Source organism: Siphateles boraxobius, unplaced genomic scaffold, assembly GCF_051911475.1.
Source record: "Siphateles boraxobius isolate OS27281-9 unplaced genomic scaffold, OSU_SipBor_1 1, whole genome shotgun sequence".
NCBI classification, from domain to species: domain Eukaryota; kingdom Metazoa; phylum Chordata; class Actinopteri; order Cypriniformes; family Leuciscidae; genus Siphateles; species Siphateles boraxobius.
In genome coordinates, this window is record NW_027508699.1 from 25,033,336 (window position 1) to 25,050,275 (window position 16,940).

The following is a 16,940-nucleotide window of genomic DNA, read 5'->3' on the forward strand; positions in this document are numbered from 1 at the left end:
TGTAGTCGATGAGGGCTGTGTCCTGCCACTCACCTCTTAGCCACAAGGTGGCGCATGAATCTATAAAACTCTGTTTTGAAACCTCAATGCATTGATAAAATGGGGACTGTGTCAGAAGCCACTGCTTCAAAACTTTCACACACAAACTTGGCTAACCTGGTGCTCCACAGTCGCAGCAGACTTCATTTCCAGGCATGCGCAGCACATCCTCGATGATGGCTTTGGTCAAGTCTTCCAAACTGTCATCTCCAGCACTCTGCTCCCCACGGAACGCCATGTTCAGAGCCTCCTCCTTACTGTTAGTCAGCACTGAAATCCATCTGCTCATCACACATGAACATATATATGCATTAATCGCTTGCACACCACCACAGATGGGCATGCACACGTGATAAGATATGTGAAATACCACAAACACACATAAAGACAGATTTGCATGCAAACACATATTTAAGTATCAATATATTTGCCATACAGATATTTAAATATCAACAGACACACACAAGCTTACTAATCCACAGCAAAGAATATAATATACTATAATATATAATATAATATAATATATAAGCAACATAGTGAATCTAACAATGATTTACATGAGCTTTTTTTTTAGCCATTATAGCAAAAACAGCATTAGAGTAATACATTTTTGGGAATCAGCTCAACTATTTAAAAAAAAAAAAAATCAACGATTAGTTCGCAGCATCACTCAAAATTGTTCAGATATTTCAGCATGTTTTTTTCTATATTAAAATGTTTTAGTAAAAATATATGAAATAAAAGTGTTTTCTTTTAAATTTATTTTACTTTTACCAAAACTGTGGAAATGTAAGTTTTTCATACAATTATTTCTTATGTTTTTGGACGTTTCTTATGCTCACCAAGACTTCACTTATCAATTTTTACAATTTAAAATAATGATTTCTAATTTAATATATTATAAAATGTAATTTATTCCTGTCATGGGGCAAAGCTGAATTTTCAGCATCAGTACTCCAGTCTTCAGTGTCAAATGATCCTTCTGAAATCATTCCAATATGCTGATTTGGTGCTCAAGAAACACTTAATGCTGAAAACAGTTGTGCTGCTGAATATTTGGTGAAAACTGTGATGCATTGTTTTTGGGGTTCTTTAAGGTATAGAAAGTTCAATAGAACAGGATTCATTTGAAAGAGAAATAATTTGTAACATCATAAATGTCTTTATAGTAACTTTTGATCAATTATTGATGGTAGTATATGTTTTCTGTCTTATATTTTTTGTTATATGTAGCCCAGCCCTAATATATTCTTCTCATTAACACAAAGAGGCACTGATACACTCATATCTTGAGCACAGAGAAATAACAGATGGTATCAACTCTCGAACTAATGCATTCACACTTACATCACAAACTCCTGTTCATCCTCTGCCTGGAAATGATATGTTCGATTATCTGCAGAGGGGAAGAGGGAGAGAGATTATTAGGGGAAGAAGTGCATTATGTTAACTGCTCTTCAGCCTCTGAACACTGCACTTAGTGGTCTCTGCCTGTGTAATGGAGTTAGACTTCTGGAGGCATTGCTAGCACTTGGCACGGATGGAAGTACTCTGAAGTTTGGCAGGGGACATACTGTAGGTTCTGTGTAGTTACTCACGGGAGATGAGGTCAAAGCACTTCTTATCCTCTCCGCTGGGTTTAACCTGACAGGTCAGCAGATTCAGTCTCACCGGCTGCCTGTTGGACTGGACAGAGTCATTACAATCAGTTTTGGGGCCAGATTATGGACTTGTCACCAAGGTAAAGGCATTTACCTGGCTAACATAGATGAAACTTTGTAAAAATTGGAAGAGTGACTTGGAAAATCATCAAATGACATGGTTTACCAGTTGTTTATGAATTTATAGTTTCCATTAAGTTAATGATGTATTATTTTATTATTAGGGCCTGCGCACCGATGGTGAGAGGACCCTATTGTTTTTGCTCCATTATTATTCCGCTTCTTCTTCTTCTTCTCCTTCTCCTAAATGAATCGCTTTTTAGAGGGCCTAAACATGCTCGACAACTCATGAAACTTTGCACACGCTTCAGAAGTGGTGAAAATTTACGTGTGATATGGTTTTCAAAATTGGGTGGGGCAAATTCTGTAAATTATTGCCCCTACATTTTGCCCCGGCTCTACGTTTCACGTACAGGTATGAAATTTGGTACATACATGTAATGACCCAATACCTACAAAACAGTCTCTTGGAGCATAGCCCTAAACACAACAGGAAGTCAGCTATTTTGAACTTCCTCCTCGGTTTTGTGCATTTTTCGTAATTTCCCGAAATAACTCCTCCTACAGTTTTCATCTGATCCTCTTCAAATTTGGTGAGTGTAATCTTAAGGCCTTTGCGACGTTAAATTGCGAAGATCTTGAGTTTTCGTCGAAGGCTGTGCTCTCGGCGGCCTGACAAATGTGTGGGGCAAAATGGCTCAATAGCTCCCCCTACATTACTGCCCCGGCTCTACGTTTGACGTACAGGTGTGAAATTCGGTACATACATGTAATGACACAATAACTACAAAAAAGTCTCTTGGAGCATAGCCCTAAACACAACATGAAGTCAGCTATTTTGAATTTCCTCTCAGATTTTGTGTAGTTTTTGCAATTTCCAGACGTTGTACTTTAACGAACTCCTCCTACAGTTTTGATCTGATCCTCTTCAAATTTGGTGAGTGTAATCTTAAGCCCTTTGCGACGGTAAATTGCGAAGATCTTGAGTTTTCGTCGAAGGGTGTGCCCTTGGCCGCCTGACAAATGTACACCCAATTTCAGCCTTTTGGTGATTTGTGCATGAATATGTTATATAGTTCAATATTGCTTGCAGTTCCGATGTTGCTAGGCAACCACAGACAGCCTGCAGTAACTCAGGCATACAATAGGTGTTTCTCAATGTCAAGGAAGGATCCTCGGAAGCCGTTATTTCGAGGATGCTACGTCATCGACATCCGTCGAAGGACTGTTCCAATGTCGAGGATCCTCAGAATTTCAACCAAGGACTGAGTCCTTCGTTCGAAAAATATCCCATACACAGGAAAAGGATGCATCTGTGTAGCCTTCGTGCTCTCAAATCACCCACAATCCTATGAGCCAGCTTTGCTATATTGTTCAAAAATAAAAAATGTCGGACGTTAGCGGAATCGGAGCAATAAGGGGGCAATATGCTTTTAAATGTAAGTATATTTACGTTACCATACATTTGTTATGACCGTAGTACATATAAGTAAACTTTAACGTTTAAATGCCAGTACAAATTACTACCATATTGATATTACAAATTATACAAACAAATTACGTTATTGATGGCTAACTGAACCGGATTTAACAATTGCTTGGCTGCCGTCACCGACATTTCTTCTATAAATAACTAGTTAAGTTGTACAAAGTAATTTAGCATGGTTAGCAGATGAGAATTCTTTTAAAAGTATTTAATATCGTACTGACCCCAAACTTTTGAACGGTAGTGTACATCACAACTTTTTGATCTTTTTGAATTTTTGCAGCGCCAAAAGCGGACCTTTTCACTGACGTAATGATGCAATGACGTGCACTTGCTAGCCTGTCCCATTTACGTTTTCTCCGAATGCTAAAGAGGAGCCTCGCCGAGCCTCTTAAGGAAATGACTTGGAAGGATCAATCCTGCCAAGGAAGTATCCTTGACATTGAGAAACGGCTAATGTCCGATCTGCCCCAAACTTCACATGTTTGATAAGAGTCCTGTCCTGAACACATAACCATGCTCATATTTGGTTAAAGCAATAGCCCCACCTGCTGGTAGCAGGAAGTGTGCAAATACAAATCCTTTGACATAGTCCTCCTATATTTATTATCATTACATACTGCCCACCGTGCTCTGTTTTCCTAAAACCACCGGGTGGTGGTGACACGGGTGCGAAATTTACATCTGATATGGGTTTCAGAATTGGGTAGGGCAAATGGGCAAAAAGTTGGGCAAACAAATATTTCGACTAATTGCCCCTGGCGCTACGTTTCACGTACGTGGACTAAATTCGGTACATACATGTAATAACCCAATACCTACTAAAAAGTATCTTGGAGCATAGCCCTAAACACAACTGGAAGCGATGAACTTGGCAGGGTTCATCCAAACTTCACATATTTGATAAGAGTCCTGTCCTGAACACATGACCATGCTCATATTTGGTTATAGCAATAGCGCCACCTGCTGGTAGCAGGAAGTGTGGCAAATACAAATATTTTGACATAATCCTCCTATATTTATTATCATTACATACTGCCCACCGTGCTCTGTCTAACTAAAACCGCCGGGTGGCGGCGGCACGGGTGCGAGGCCCCTCTTCATCGCTGCTTGCAGCTTTAATTAAATTAATTATTTTAGTTGAACTATTATTTATTTATATTGTATTTATTTAAAACATTTATGGACAAATATAAACAGATTTCTTGCTCACACATTCAAATATGTTGCTAAAATAACTTTTAAATATATTTGTGTAGTGGGGTCAGTGAAAATTGCTAGGGCAAGTTAAAAAAATAAGACAAATAAGAAAACAAAATAATAATAGGGGAGGCTGAACTCAACTTGATTTATATATTAGTTGATGCATGTAACTATAAACACATGTCAATATGAGAAGTCATAACAATATTTAATTATACAAATATTTTAGAAACAATCGAATAAATAGTGTGTTTTTGCATATATTACTGTCTAACTCAGATCGCAGAGAGAATGTTTTGCTGGGAAAATAAAAATGAGAAAATCTATTAAAAAATAAGCTCTAGGGACAAAAGCCTTTGCTGGAAGTAATGTGGTAAAACAGATTGCTATAGCTCCATATTGGTAACAATAACAGCCTTGATGAAATGCAGGATTGCCAAATCAGTTTATGCGTGACATCTGGGCAGTATTGTAGAAATCACACTTCAGAAACATGTGAAAATATTTTTCAGTTTATAAGAAATAAAATGTAATTAGTTGCAATGGAGTTTCCAAAACAGGATCAACGGTTTCAGACCAATGAGGTATGTATAAACCACAATATTAATGTTCGTTAAATATTCAGTAAACATTCTTGTACACTATTCATGTAGGTTACACTTTATTCCGATGGTCCACTTTAGACATACTACTAACTATAAGTAACTTTGAAACAATATGTAAACTACATTAGTAGACTTTAGTAGGCTGTTAGGTTAGGGTCTGGAGCATATTAAAATGCTATCAGACAGGAATATGAGCACATTGCCACAGAGATGAAAGAGCAAAATGCATTCGCTCCACACGGCATCTGCTGAGCATCAGCGTCCTTACAGCAGATTACACCAGGAAACTCATCGACCACCTGGGGCCCGGAGCATGCTGGGTCTCGTTCGTGCTAATATCATTAGTGTACGAGTCAGATCGCACCGGGTGCATGTTTCTATGGTAACTGGGCAGCACTACCCCCCCAATGTTCACCTTTACACAGTGAGAAATAGTTTAGAATGAGTGCTAAATTAAGGAAACAAAAAGCCTTAAGATTTTTAAATTGTGACAGCTGTTGCTTCACCGTTTATATAAAACAGTTTAAAAGCTACAGCTATACTTAATAAAAAAATTACTTAAAAATATTACATTCAATAGGTAAGTAGTAATTAAATGAGACCAAAACATAATTTTAAAGCAAATATCAGCATAATCTGTGAGTATATCCAATAGTATTACTCTGGTTAGTGAAGTACTCACTGTGGCATGGGAGATGGTGAGGATGCCATTTTTCACTGAGCACTTCCTCCTCTGCCACACCTTACGGATCCTGTGAATGAAAATACACCAGTCCTTAGAATCTCCAAGATGGCTTGATAATTGGAACAAAGGAGGAAAATGTTTAATTTATTTAATTTAAGAAGAATACCAATTCTGTTCTATCACATTCTTTCAAAGTCAGAAGATAGTTTTCCATGAGTAAGGTACTAATAAGGTTTGAAATCAGTGCAAACGTGTTCACAATGTGTGTGGGTTTTTTTTAACTGAACAAAATTCATAAAATTAAAAAAGGGTTGCAAATATATAAATTTCAATGTATTAAAATTATTGATAAACTTATATTTCCCATAAACTACACAAAATATATTTATTTGATATCTTTTTCATATAATACATTTTTATTACAGGTTTAATTGGTTCAACACAGAAAAAAAAACTAAATTTAAAAAAAAACCTAGTCTATACATTTAAAAAAATGTATTCACTACCATTAAAAATGTTGAGGTTATTAGGACTTTTTCTTTTTGAAAAGAGTATTCAAGTCTTGCACACCAAGGCTGCATTTACATTAAAAAATACAATAAAAACATTAATATTGTGAAATATTATTACAATTTAAAATAACTGTTTTCTATTTTAATATATTCTAAAATGTAATTTATTCCTGTGATAGCTAAGCTGAATTTTCAGCATCAGTACTCCAGTCTTCAGTGTCACATTATCCTTCAGAAATCATTCTAATATGCTGATTTGGTGCTCAAGAAACATTATTATTATCAGTGTTGAAAGCCGTTTATTGTTTTTTTATTTAAACCGTGTTTATTTGAAATTGAAATATTTTATAACTTAAATTAAATATTAAATATTTATTTTATCATATTTTTATAACATTATAAAAATCTGTCAGTTTTCCTCAATTTACTGCATCTTTGCTAAATAAAATTACTTGTTTCTCTTTGAAAAAACCTACTATGCCCAAACTTTTGCTACTGTATATGTTAGATTTGTTTCTAAAAAAAAAAACAAAAAAAACACTAAAACATGGGATTTGTGCCATTAATGCTTTTAAAAGAGCTTATTCAAGGGGAATGCCTAATGATAAATCCTCTATGGTTAAGCATTGTGATGCCTGATGTTTATACTGTATATATTTAAGTGACTTGACACTTTAGAGCTGGAAGAAGCAGTGATCAAAAGCAATGTGGTGTTGAACCAATCAATTACAGTGTAGCCAATTCCATTAGACACAATTAAGAGACAATTAAGTCACATTACTCATCTGACTACATTTCACATCAGTGTGTGAGCTCACCCATCACTCTTCTTGAAGAGATAGCCCTTCTTCTCACAGCCAAACTCCTTATTGCCCTGCAGCTGGTGCATACTGTAACCGCTCTGCTTGCTCTGAGAATCCTGCACATCACAACAAAAACATTCAAAATTGAAAATTAGCATGCCATTATACGATCATAAATGTAATAAATGAAACCTTATCATAAAAGGGGGGGGGGGGTGACCAAAAGTCTGAGACTACATTGAAAATCTGGGATTTTTATTTTTCATTAAACTTGAAAAGAAACAAAACATTTTAAGATTTTAAATAAAGAAATAATATGATGTGAAATGAAGAAAGAATATTCAGTATTTTATTCTAGCACCACATGTAACCACAATATGATAATAAAATTCTATTGTATTAAATGAAACATTTTCAGTAGACATTTGCACACACAGTACATATAATAAAATCAGATAAGGGAAAAAAAAGTCTGGCAACACTAAACGTTACTTTCATGAACTTACTCTCCTAGACTTCAGTTGGAAGGCAGTGAAAGAAAAAGGAGGAAAGGAGTCAGAAATGCAGATGTCAGATTATTATTATTGCAGTGTGCGTTGAATAAAAATAAGAGCAAACCTAGCATTGCAATGTTCACAGCAGTGTCCGATGTTAATACAACGCAGGGCATTGTTATTCAATCGAGACCAGAAACGTCCGGTTCAAATGGACATCAACTCCAAACAAAACACATAAAAGATCAAAGGCTGGGCTCTACAAAAGAGCTTGTGTTGTCACTGTCTGACCCTCAAGTCCATGTTTCCTCTCTCTCATGAGTGAGACTGAAAACCTACTTCACAGTCTCTCAGGCAGTAAATGTCAGGACAAACTGGACATCTGGACTCATTCATATCTTTAATGCTGAATACAGCATGTAAACCCATTGTTGCATATCATATATGGAAGTGATTGCACTATTCTGATAGATTACCTCAGTGATCAGTCAAAGACAAAAGGGTCTCATTAAGTCATTGCAGATTAAAGGCAGAGGACACATCCTCCGGTGATGTACCTACCTCTTTCTGGTCCAGTTGTAAGGACGACTTGATGAGGTCTCTGAGAGCTGTAAGTTGTTTTTTCTCTTCGTCCTGGGTCTGTTTGATCTGACAGTACAGATTTACAGTGTTACAATTTGGGGTGAAACAAACAATATAAAACAAACAGGCTGCTATTTCCTCATTTCAAGATGTCTGCATAAGAGTAAACACTTTCTTGAGGAGGCACTGGTAGTAAACCTTTATTACTTTTTCAAAGGAACAGTTGGCTTGAGCTTTACTTTTTCCTGTCTGAATATGAGATCATTTTTCACTCATAGACTCACATATTAATAATTCTTATGTTTTATGATATCATATTTAATATAATCATAATGTTCTCATAAGCAGAGTTGCATGCATAGTAACAGAACTAGCAACATAACAGAAAACTATAAAACAGACCTAAAGAGGCACAAATGTAAAGGTTTACTAACATTATAGAGATCAGCTGCTAATTTCTCAATATACTGCTTCAACTTGTCAGCGGTTTTCAAGCCGTCCTGGAAAAAACTGAGAGAAAATACAAGCACAAATGAAAGGTTGTTATGCGTTAGTTCAACACTATGTATACTACTGTTTTAAAGTTTGGGGTTGTTAAGATTTTTTATGTTTTTGAAATAAGTCATTTATGACTCACCAAGGCTGCATTTATTTGATCAAAAATACAGTAAAAACAGTAATATCATGAAATATTATTACATTTTAAAATAAGTATTTTATATGTTAATACATTTTTAAATTTACTTATGTGATGGCAAAACTTAATTGTCACTTTAGTGTCACATGATCCTTCAGGAAATCAATTTAAAATGTTGATTTGGTGCTCTAGAAACATCTCTTAATATTATCACAGCTGTAACCTGCTGAGCTGCTTAATATTTTTGTGTAAACTGTGATACATTTGTTTCAGGATTCTGATGAATAAAAAAGTTTAAAAATAAGAGCATTTATTTTAAATAGATTTTTTTTGTAACATTATATTTCTTTAAGGCTGGAATACTACACAAATTGTGCTCAGATTTTTGCCACGATTTGCTGTCTGGATGAGTTGAAAAGTCTGCCAAAAGGCTGCAGAATTTGGGCATTCGGAGTTGGCAGATTTCACAGAATATCGCATAGTGTATGATGGGCACAGACTGTGATTTTTGTAGCTTCAGACAATGATTCCATAGAGCCAGAGGATATCAAATCATGTTTGATATTTTGAGCTGATTTCAGAACACATATCGTAGTATATGATGCGTCAATACTGAAACCAAGGCTGTCCTCGATCTACCAGTGTTGCAATTAAATATTTGACAGATAAAAAAAATCCACCTCTAAAGCCCAAAGTATACTTCTTTTTTTACACATTCGCTAGCATATGCGTACAGTCGAACCTGTCGCTTGTTTACTCCATTTGATAGCGTGCGCGAACGGAGGCGGTTGACACATGCACTCTAGAAAGTTTTATGTTATTCCAGTGTCCGCGCTGTTTTCTGCAGAAGTTATAACCGATAAAATTTTCTAAAATTGGTTCAGATTTTAAAAGTTGTGTAGTGTATTCCAGCCTTTAACTGTCACTTTTGATTAATTGAATGCATTCCCAGCTGAATAAAAGTACTAATTTCTTCTTCTTCTTTTTATTTAATCTTACCAACGGTAGTGTACATTTAATAACTGTGTGCAATTACAAACTCTTTGAAGATAATATATCTTAATTTAATATCAAAATACTGAAATCTTAACTAATTTAGGAGACATTTCTTAGGAATTACAATAACAGACCTTACATCAGTAAGAAAACAGGATTCTGGGACACTCACTTGCACTGTGCATGATAATACTTGATGAGATTCTGGAGGAGATCCACTCCTTTCTTGGTCTTAATCTCATTCACTTTGATCAGGTACTGTTGGGAACCACAGATAATAAAGCACATAGAGACATTGGTGTGTTAATAGGAAAGAACATCTGAGATGCTGCTCCCTTCTAAACACACACAAACACAAGCTTTGAAGTGGTTAAAGTGGCTCAACTATAAGAATTGTGTTTAAATGCTCCACCCTAACACATCTGGTTTAAACAGAAATAGGGAGGGGACCACTTCAGCCTGCATCAATTGTTATTATATACTTAATAATAAATATTTAATGACTTATATTTTAAGTTTTTTTGTATATTGTTTAGATTATGAAATCCAATTCCAATAAAAGCAGTTTTAATTTGATTGAAGTGAGCCTTGAAACCTATTGGTTATGATTAAATGGTTTGTACTATGTAATTCAATATTAAATTGTTGATATAATCATTTTTGTTTGCATCTCAAAGACGACCAAATACTCTTGACAGACCTGATATCCATATCAATACATCTTGGAAATATACGTGTACAATATTTATAAAAACAGTAAAATATCATGTAAAACGTGATCAAACATAAATCTGGTCTGATATCTTGGTATGTTTGTACTCAAGCATATTCTGCACTTGATCATACAAAGCCCACTCTTGTAAAGGCTTGACTCATGAATATTAATCAGGTTGTGTGAAAGGATGGTTCAGTTATGTTACCTAGCAACGTCACAACTGCCTAATTAATATTCATGAGCTAAGACACTGCCGTGCCTGCAATGATGTCTCAAACAGCCACTTCAAAACTTGCTGCTGGGTGAAAAATATGAACACATCAGAAGATCTCCTGGCCATTCACAAAACCTCAAGTTAGAGCAGACATCATGGCAGAAGAATACAAAGGAGACAACCTAAAGTTGCTGAACAATCAAAACTACCGTCAAGCTAACGTTTCTCGGAAGAACGAGGAGGAAAGAGACCGAAAGTTTAAATCCTCACAAGCCCACACACCTCACACATCTGCAGCTGAAAGATCCTACGCTCCTTCTCCATCTCTTCAGCGATCTCTGCGCCGGTGATCTCCGTGCGGATCATGCCGTGCTGCTTGGCATGTTCCCTCTTCTCCTTCTCAATCTTCGTGCTATGTCGAAAAAGACAAAAAACAGAAGACGACAGAGAAACAATAAGCGGAAGTTCAGAGAGAGGTTACCGCAAGTGGCTCTTTCACTATGATGATGATGACATGTTGTGTTTGTCAATAAAACTGCTGTACATCACCACATTACATTAAACAACATTTTGTATACAACAACCAAAGAATAAACACGGTAATGATACTTACAACTTGGTCTCATAGTCTTTCCAGGCCTTGTCAAAAGGCTTTTTAAGATCCTGTGTTGAGGGAAATAAAATAAATAGTGCAAGGAGCAATTAGGTTTACTGTGCAGAGTTATAGACCATATTCTACAGTTGTTAAACTGAACAGATTATTATACAATATAAAGCACCACAAATAAATAATCTACATTTCAAGAGATTTGATCAGAACACTACTATAAAACTCAGACTTCTGATGTACAGTAGTGTCTGATATGGACTGTGGTAATGCAATTTCTTTATTATCAGATTTGCCCACTCTCAGGAACCTATTCTCTGGACTTAATGACGTTATTCACTTTCCAACTACCCAAATGTTCATCTGCTCAAATAATAATTGATCATGAAACACACACAGATGTTTAGGCTGAGTCCTTTTGGAGTGTGTTATTTTAGCTTAAGTGTATCAGTTTGCTGGATTCTTAGCAAGGGTATAAGCACAACTTTTTTCACAGCATGAATATACTGTATTCGTACTGCTGAAGCAAAATCCAGACACCTACAGCATTTTATGCTTCTGAATACATTTAAGTCTAAATACTAATAAAAAAAAAATTCTCCAGACATTTATTCAGTTAAAAATCTGAGATTGTGTTAATTAACTACTAAAAAGTAGGGTTTGATTGATATGCCGGTTATCTTCATATATTTATTAGTTTTTACTATTTATTTACCATCATCTAATGCTCCCTTAAAGTTAAAAACATTAATTTAATAACACTGTTAAATGTAATCTGCATTTAATAATGCAGTGATGCATTAATTCACTTTTAGCACTTTTAAAACAACAAGTATAGCATTTTAAAATTGGAAAATTTGTAGTTATCGGATAAATGAAAACAATTATGGGCTTACTGTATTTGTCAGAATTGTACTAGCCAGAGGTGAATCTCTGGTAAAAAATAAATAAATAAATAAATTATATATATATATATATATATATATATATATATATATATATATATTAGGGCTGTCAAAATTAACACGTTAACTTTTTTGTTAACTTTTTTCTTAACTGTTAAAAAAAAATTACCGCAATTAACGCAGCATCCGTTTTTCCCCCGACCTTCCTTTGGCTAGTGTTACAATATATGATCACGCGCATATTCATGCAAATGGTTTTAAACCATTCAAGCGCAACAAGAAACAAAAGAGAACACAGTGCTGGCCCGCGTCAGTGAATCTCCTTTCTGTGTGACGCACACATGACTCATGCGCAGAGAAAGCCGCTTTCAGACAGCGCTTGAACGGACAAAAACGCACAAAATTCGAGTATCCTCGAAAGCACAGTAAAATTTGTTAATTGAGGCCTTATATTAATGTTAAGAGTTAAAATATTAACACGCAACATTACTCAGTGTGTTGATGTAATTTCCACTGAAACAGGAAGGCAGGGCGGGAAATATTGAGCAGCTTCTCCCCCTTATTAAAATAGCCAATAGCAATTAATTTATATCACAGCTCGGCCAGAGCCGTTGAGCTCAGCAAAGCTGCACTTGACAGCCAGTCAAATATTTCCCCTTTTATATTTAATATGAAACCGTAACTAAACGATTCATTATTTATTTATTTTAATCGATTGAAGCAACTGAGTAAAAATCGAGTAACTGCGAGTAGCGCGACATACTGCTTTTATTTAATGTTTCAAAAAAGAAACAACCATTCTCTAGTTTTCAATTTTCATTCAAACTCTGAGTGAGTCCTGGTTAAACACACAGGAGCATTGATGTAGGTGCCTGATAATGGGTTATGAGACATCTGTTCCAGTGCAGGAAAGATTTTAGAGAGAGCTGGATAATGTCCTCCAGGGACTGCACTTATTCCCTTCAACTGCCTCTGCCTCTGTCAATAAGGGCTTTAGAGAACGGTTTTGTTTCCGCTGAGTAAGAGGGTGAAAGAAAGAGACAAAGTATGAGTGAGATAAGAGAGTGAGAGAGAAAGAGTGGGGGCTGGTAGGTATGCAACCTCTGTCTACTGAGCAAAAAAGTGAAGCCTCATCACTTGCACTCAGAAATTCAGCTGATGCTGCTGAAGCTCTTAGCCTGGGTCATGGTAATGTAAAAACAATCAGACAACCCACCCAAAACAGCTCAGTGTAACATGGCCCTACACTTAGTGGAAGTAATTTTTACAATCACTACATGTTTGCCTTCAAGCCTGAGACATCAAGCCTGCTGACAAGAGTGGTCAGTCTGACGCCTGAGCTCTTTCCTCCAGTCAACCAGTAAACACTTCAAACCGACTGAGTCAAAGGGTGTTAAACACCCCCGCACTGTTTACTAGCACTAACAGTGGCCATTCCTTCAGCGCTGTGTTTCATAGACGACAGTTGTGTGAAGAACCCTGTAATTTAACTCCAACGTGATTTACAGTGTGCATTTTTTGGTCCAAAGTGACTCATTTAAGACCAATATGGGGCAGTAAATCAGGGTGTTCCTAAGAGGGGGCCTTTCAAATTAGTTCAATCCATAGACAGGGATGTAAATCTTACCCCCTTCACTCCCTTCAGATCTCCTTTAAGCAGAGAGTCCAGGGTGAAGATGACATTGTGGCTGAGACTCTGGAGCTGAGGAGAAGAGTCAGAGGAGAATCAGAACCAGTATCATACAGCTTATGATCAGAGAACACACTACATGTACTGTACAAGAATGGTAATAATCAAATTATCAGCTTTAAAGGACTATTTTAGGATATTTATAAAAGCATGATGAAATGTGTGGCAATGTCAAAATTACTGTTACTTTAGTACATGTATTAGTTTAAACATGCTTTTCAGTTGTGGATGTTAGTTGGTTTTAAAACATCTAAATAATCATGATAAACAATTAAAATGCTCTTAGTCCAATTCTTCTCAACTTTTCATTACTTAAAGTTGCAGTCCATAGTTTTTCCTCTTTGTCGCCATCTCTGTTCGAAATCTGCAATTGCAGTTATTCACGGAATTATCAACTTTACGTGTGTTGTGCCTCGGCACGGCACAGCGCGGATGAATCTAATGTTTTGAGGAGAATGTGTGGCTGTCAGTCATTGTGCCGGTGGATACTGTCAATCAGAATTACAGATTCTACTTTTTGGAAGTATGACCAACATAAGAATTTTCACTGGAAAATGTCATCTGAACAAGTAAGTAACATCCACTTTTGTTCTGAGTGACCAACTAAGGGTAAAAAAAGCATTGCAGTAAATCGTGCTGATTAAATCTAACATATATAGCTTATATCACGTCAAACCATGCAAATTATACTTTGTTCTCAAATTGTTAATGTTAACAACATAAGCATTGTGTGACTACATGTAATTTCCTTCCAATATTTATCCTTGTTTTCACACAGGCCCGGTTGCAGTCTCTGTTTTTCTGTAGCCACTCCAAAGTCCTAAGTCTTTTGCATTTTACAACGGGTGAATCTCCAGTTGTCACTGGTGATTGTCGATTGAACCTTTCTGGATCCGCCATCAAATTGATAAGTTTAATTATATCAAGTGCTTTGAGAAAAGGCTGTAAATCTCCACTTCCAACATCCTCACACGCAATATGGTCTACTAGCCGAGACACCTTTACGTGTACAGATGTGACATTATGACGCAAAGACATGCTTGAATTTCCAGCGGAAATCCACCAGTACCACTGGAATTAAAAACATTATTACAAGCTTACCGTTTTGAATCGAGCTAAGGCAAGTAGATCGTTTTGAAAACTGGCTGGTTATGTACTTGCTCAAAAATTTATTTTGGATAATTTTTAACCCAAAAAAGTTACGAACTGCAGCTTTAACTAAACTAATTAGTTTCTAAGCTGTTCAAATAATCCTCATTAAAATAAAAAATAAATTAAAATAAATAAAAAAATACAAATAAATAAATTAAATAAAAAAATTAGGTAACATTTTGTTTTAAGGTGTTCATGTTACAGTATAATTATACATTTAAGTATTGAGTAATAATAATAAAGTATATGTACTATAGGGTTAGGATTAGGGTTAGTTACTGTGCAAATTATGCATAATTTATAGTTATTATATTATAATATTACAATACATAAAAACATACAAACATTAATAAGTACACTATCCCTAACCAGGTTCTTGAGGAGAGCGGCCAGCTCCTTGACAAGGCCAGAGAACTTGATGAAGGCTGTTCCCAGATCAGAGTTATCTCGGCTGATGAAGTTGCTACCAAACTTGTCGAGTGCCTGCCCATAATTCTCTTCATTCTGCACATGATCTGTAAAGAAAAACAGACCATGCATTTTAGGAAAGAATTGGAATTTACTTTATTCAAAGGTCAAGTGTGTAATTTCTGCGCCACTTTCATCACTAATGGAATTGCAAAAATAATGACTTCAATACTGTTTTGAAACACGTTCCTGTACATTTTCAATCTCAGAGCAAACAATTTTTTGCTTAATAAACCTATGAATAAATACTGTATATTTAGCTGAAAAAGGAGAAAGTATTTTGAGAAAAGAAACCCTTTATAACCCTACCTACTGGTTAACATAAAAACCAGAGGATGGAGTTGTCATATAACACACACACAAAAAAAAAGTTAAATAGCATACCATGTGGATTAAGAAAACAATTCCACAATTCCCTGCACATTTGTCAACTAGGGAAGCTTCCTGTGTGAATCCCAGCCCACAGGATGTCAACTGAACCAATAATAGCCCTTTCAATACACATGTGCTAAAGCTGCTCCTCACTGGGCACAGGTCAAGGTCAAGGTCATCAGTGCCCACAGGAAAATATTGCAGGTGCCCATTCACAATTTGTCCATTAAAAAAACACAACACAACCGTCTCTTGTGTAATAAGAAGAATGAAGAGAATCTTTACTTTGAAAACACAGTATGGACATCACATCATCTGGTATTGCTTCATCATCTTCCCATAGCTCCACACTGGGACTCCAGCCCATGGCACAGTGGCGTTATTAGGTCATTAGTCTTGTTGAGTGGAGCTAAGAGATCTGGTACCCTGAAATAGGGGACTGTCACCTTCTCTAAATGACCAGATGGGAAGTTTTACTGCAGCTGTTATGGACTCGACAATCTGAGGGAATCAGTATTGTGCAACATGTACTGTGCAACCCATGAACCAAAAAAATAAATAGATGCTCATTTCTGACTGTTTATGTCTGCTATTTATGAGCATAGTAATCTCTCCTAAATTCATATATCTCCACTCAAAAGATTGGACAGAAATAATTATTATTTTTTATAATAATTTCCACATTTTAGAATAAATGTAATGTTTATTATATTATGTTTAGTGAAGTCATCAAAACTATGAAATAACACAAAAAGTCTAAGTGTAAAAAAAAAACTTCTCTAAAGAGGTTTTATAGTCTGATCTGTGAAACACTGACGTTGAGCTGACTTGTATATATGATAGGAGCTATATAAATAAATGTATTAGTAGTAGTAGTATTTACATTTTATTTGTAATATTATTTATTAAATACAATTTGTTCATTTATCTTAGAAATACATTATAAATATAAAAATGAATACTAATAATTTATTTTGCTTTATATTGAATTATTAACAATATTAACAATAATTTGATTTGTATATTCTTTGTATATTGTATTCATAAATTATAT

The 16,940-nt window shown here is 35.6% G+C and overlaps 1 protein-coding gene across 2 annotated transcripts in view; it reads right to left on the reverse strand.

The window, feature by feature from the left end:
- Positions 1-16,940, reverse strand: part of asap1a (ArfGAP with SH3 domain, ankyrin repeat and PH domain 1a) — a 60,884-nt gene that overhangs the window by 12,081 nt on the left and 31,863 nt on the right. For both annotated transcript variants that reach the window (XM_077230840.1, XM_077230832.1), the window contains exons 5-16: positions 15,416-15,561; positions 13,832-13,906; positions 11,306-11,355; positions 10,975-11,104; positions 9,936-10,021; positions 8,565-8,640; positions 8,110-8,196; positions 7,070-7,170; positions 5,737-5,806; positions 1,638-1,725; positions 1,387-1,435; positions 157-320 (exon numbers count right to left, since the gene is read on the reverse strand). In XM_077230840.1, coding sequence (XP_077086955.1) covers positions 157-320; positions 1,387-1,435; positions 1,638-1,725; positions 5,737-5,806; positions 7,070-7,170; positions 8,110-8,196; positions 8,565-8,640; positions 9,936-10,021; positions 10,975-11,104; positions 11,306-11,355; positions 13,832-13,906; positions 15,416-15,561 — 1,122 coding nt within the window. The remainder of the gene's footprint in view (positions 1-156; positions 321-1,386; positions 1,436-1,637; positions 1,726-5,736; positions 5,807-7,069; positions 7,171-8,109; positions 8,197-8,564; positions 8,641-9,935; positions 10,022-10,974; positions 11,105-11,305; positions 11,356-13,831; positions 13,907-15,415; positions 15,562-16,940) is intronic.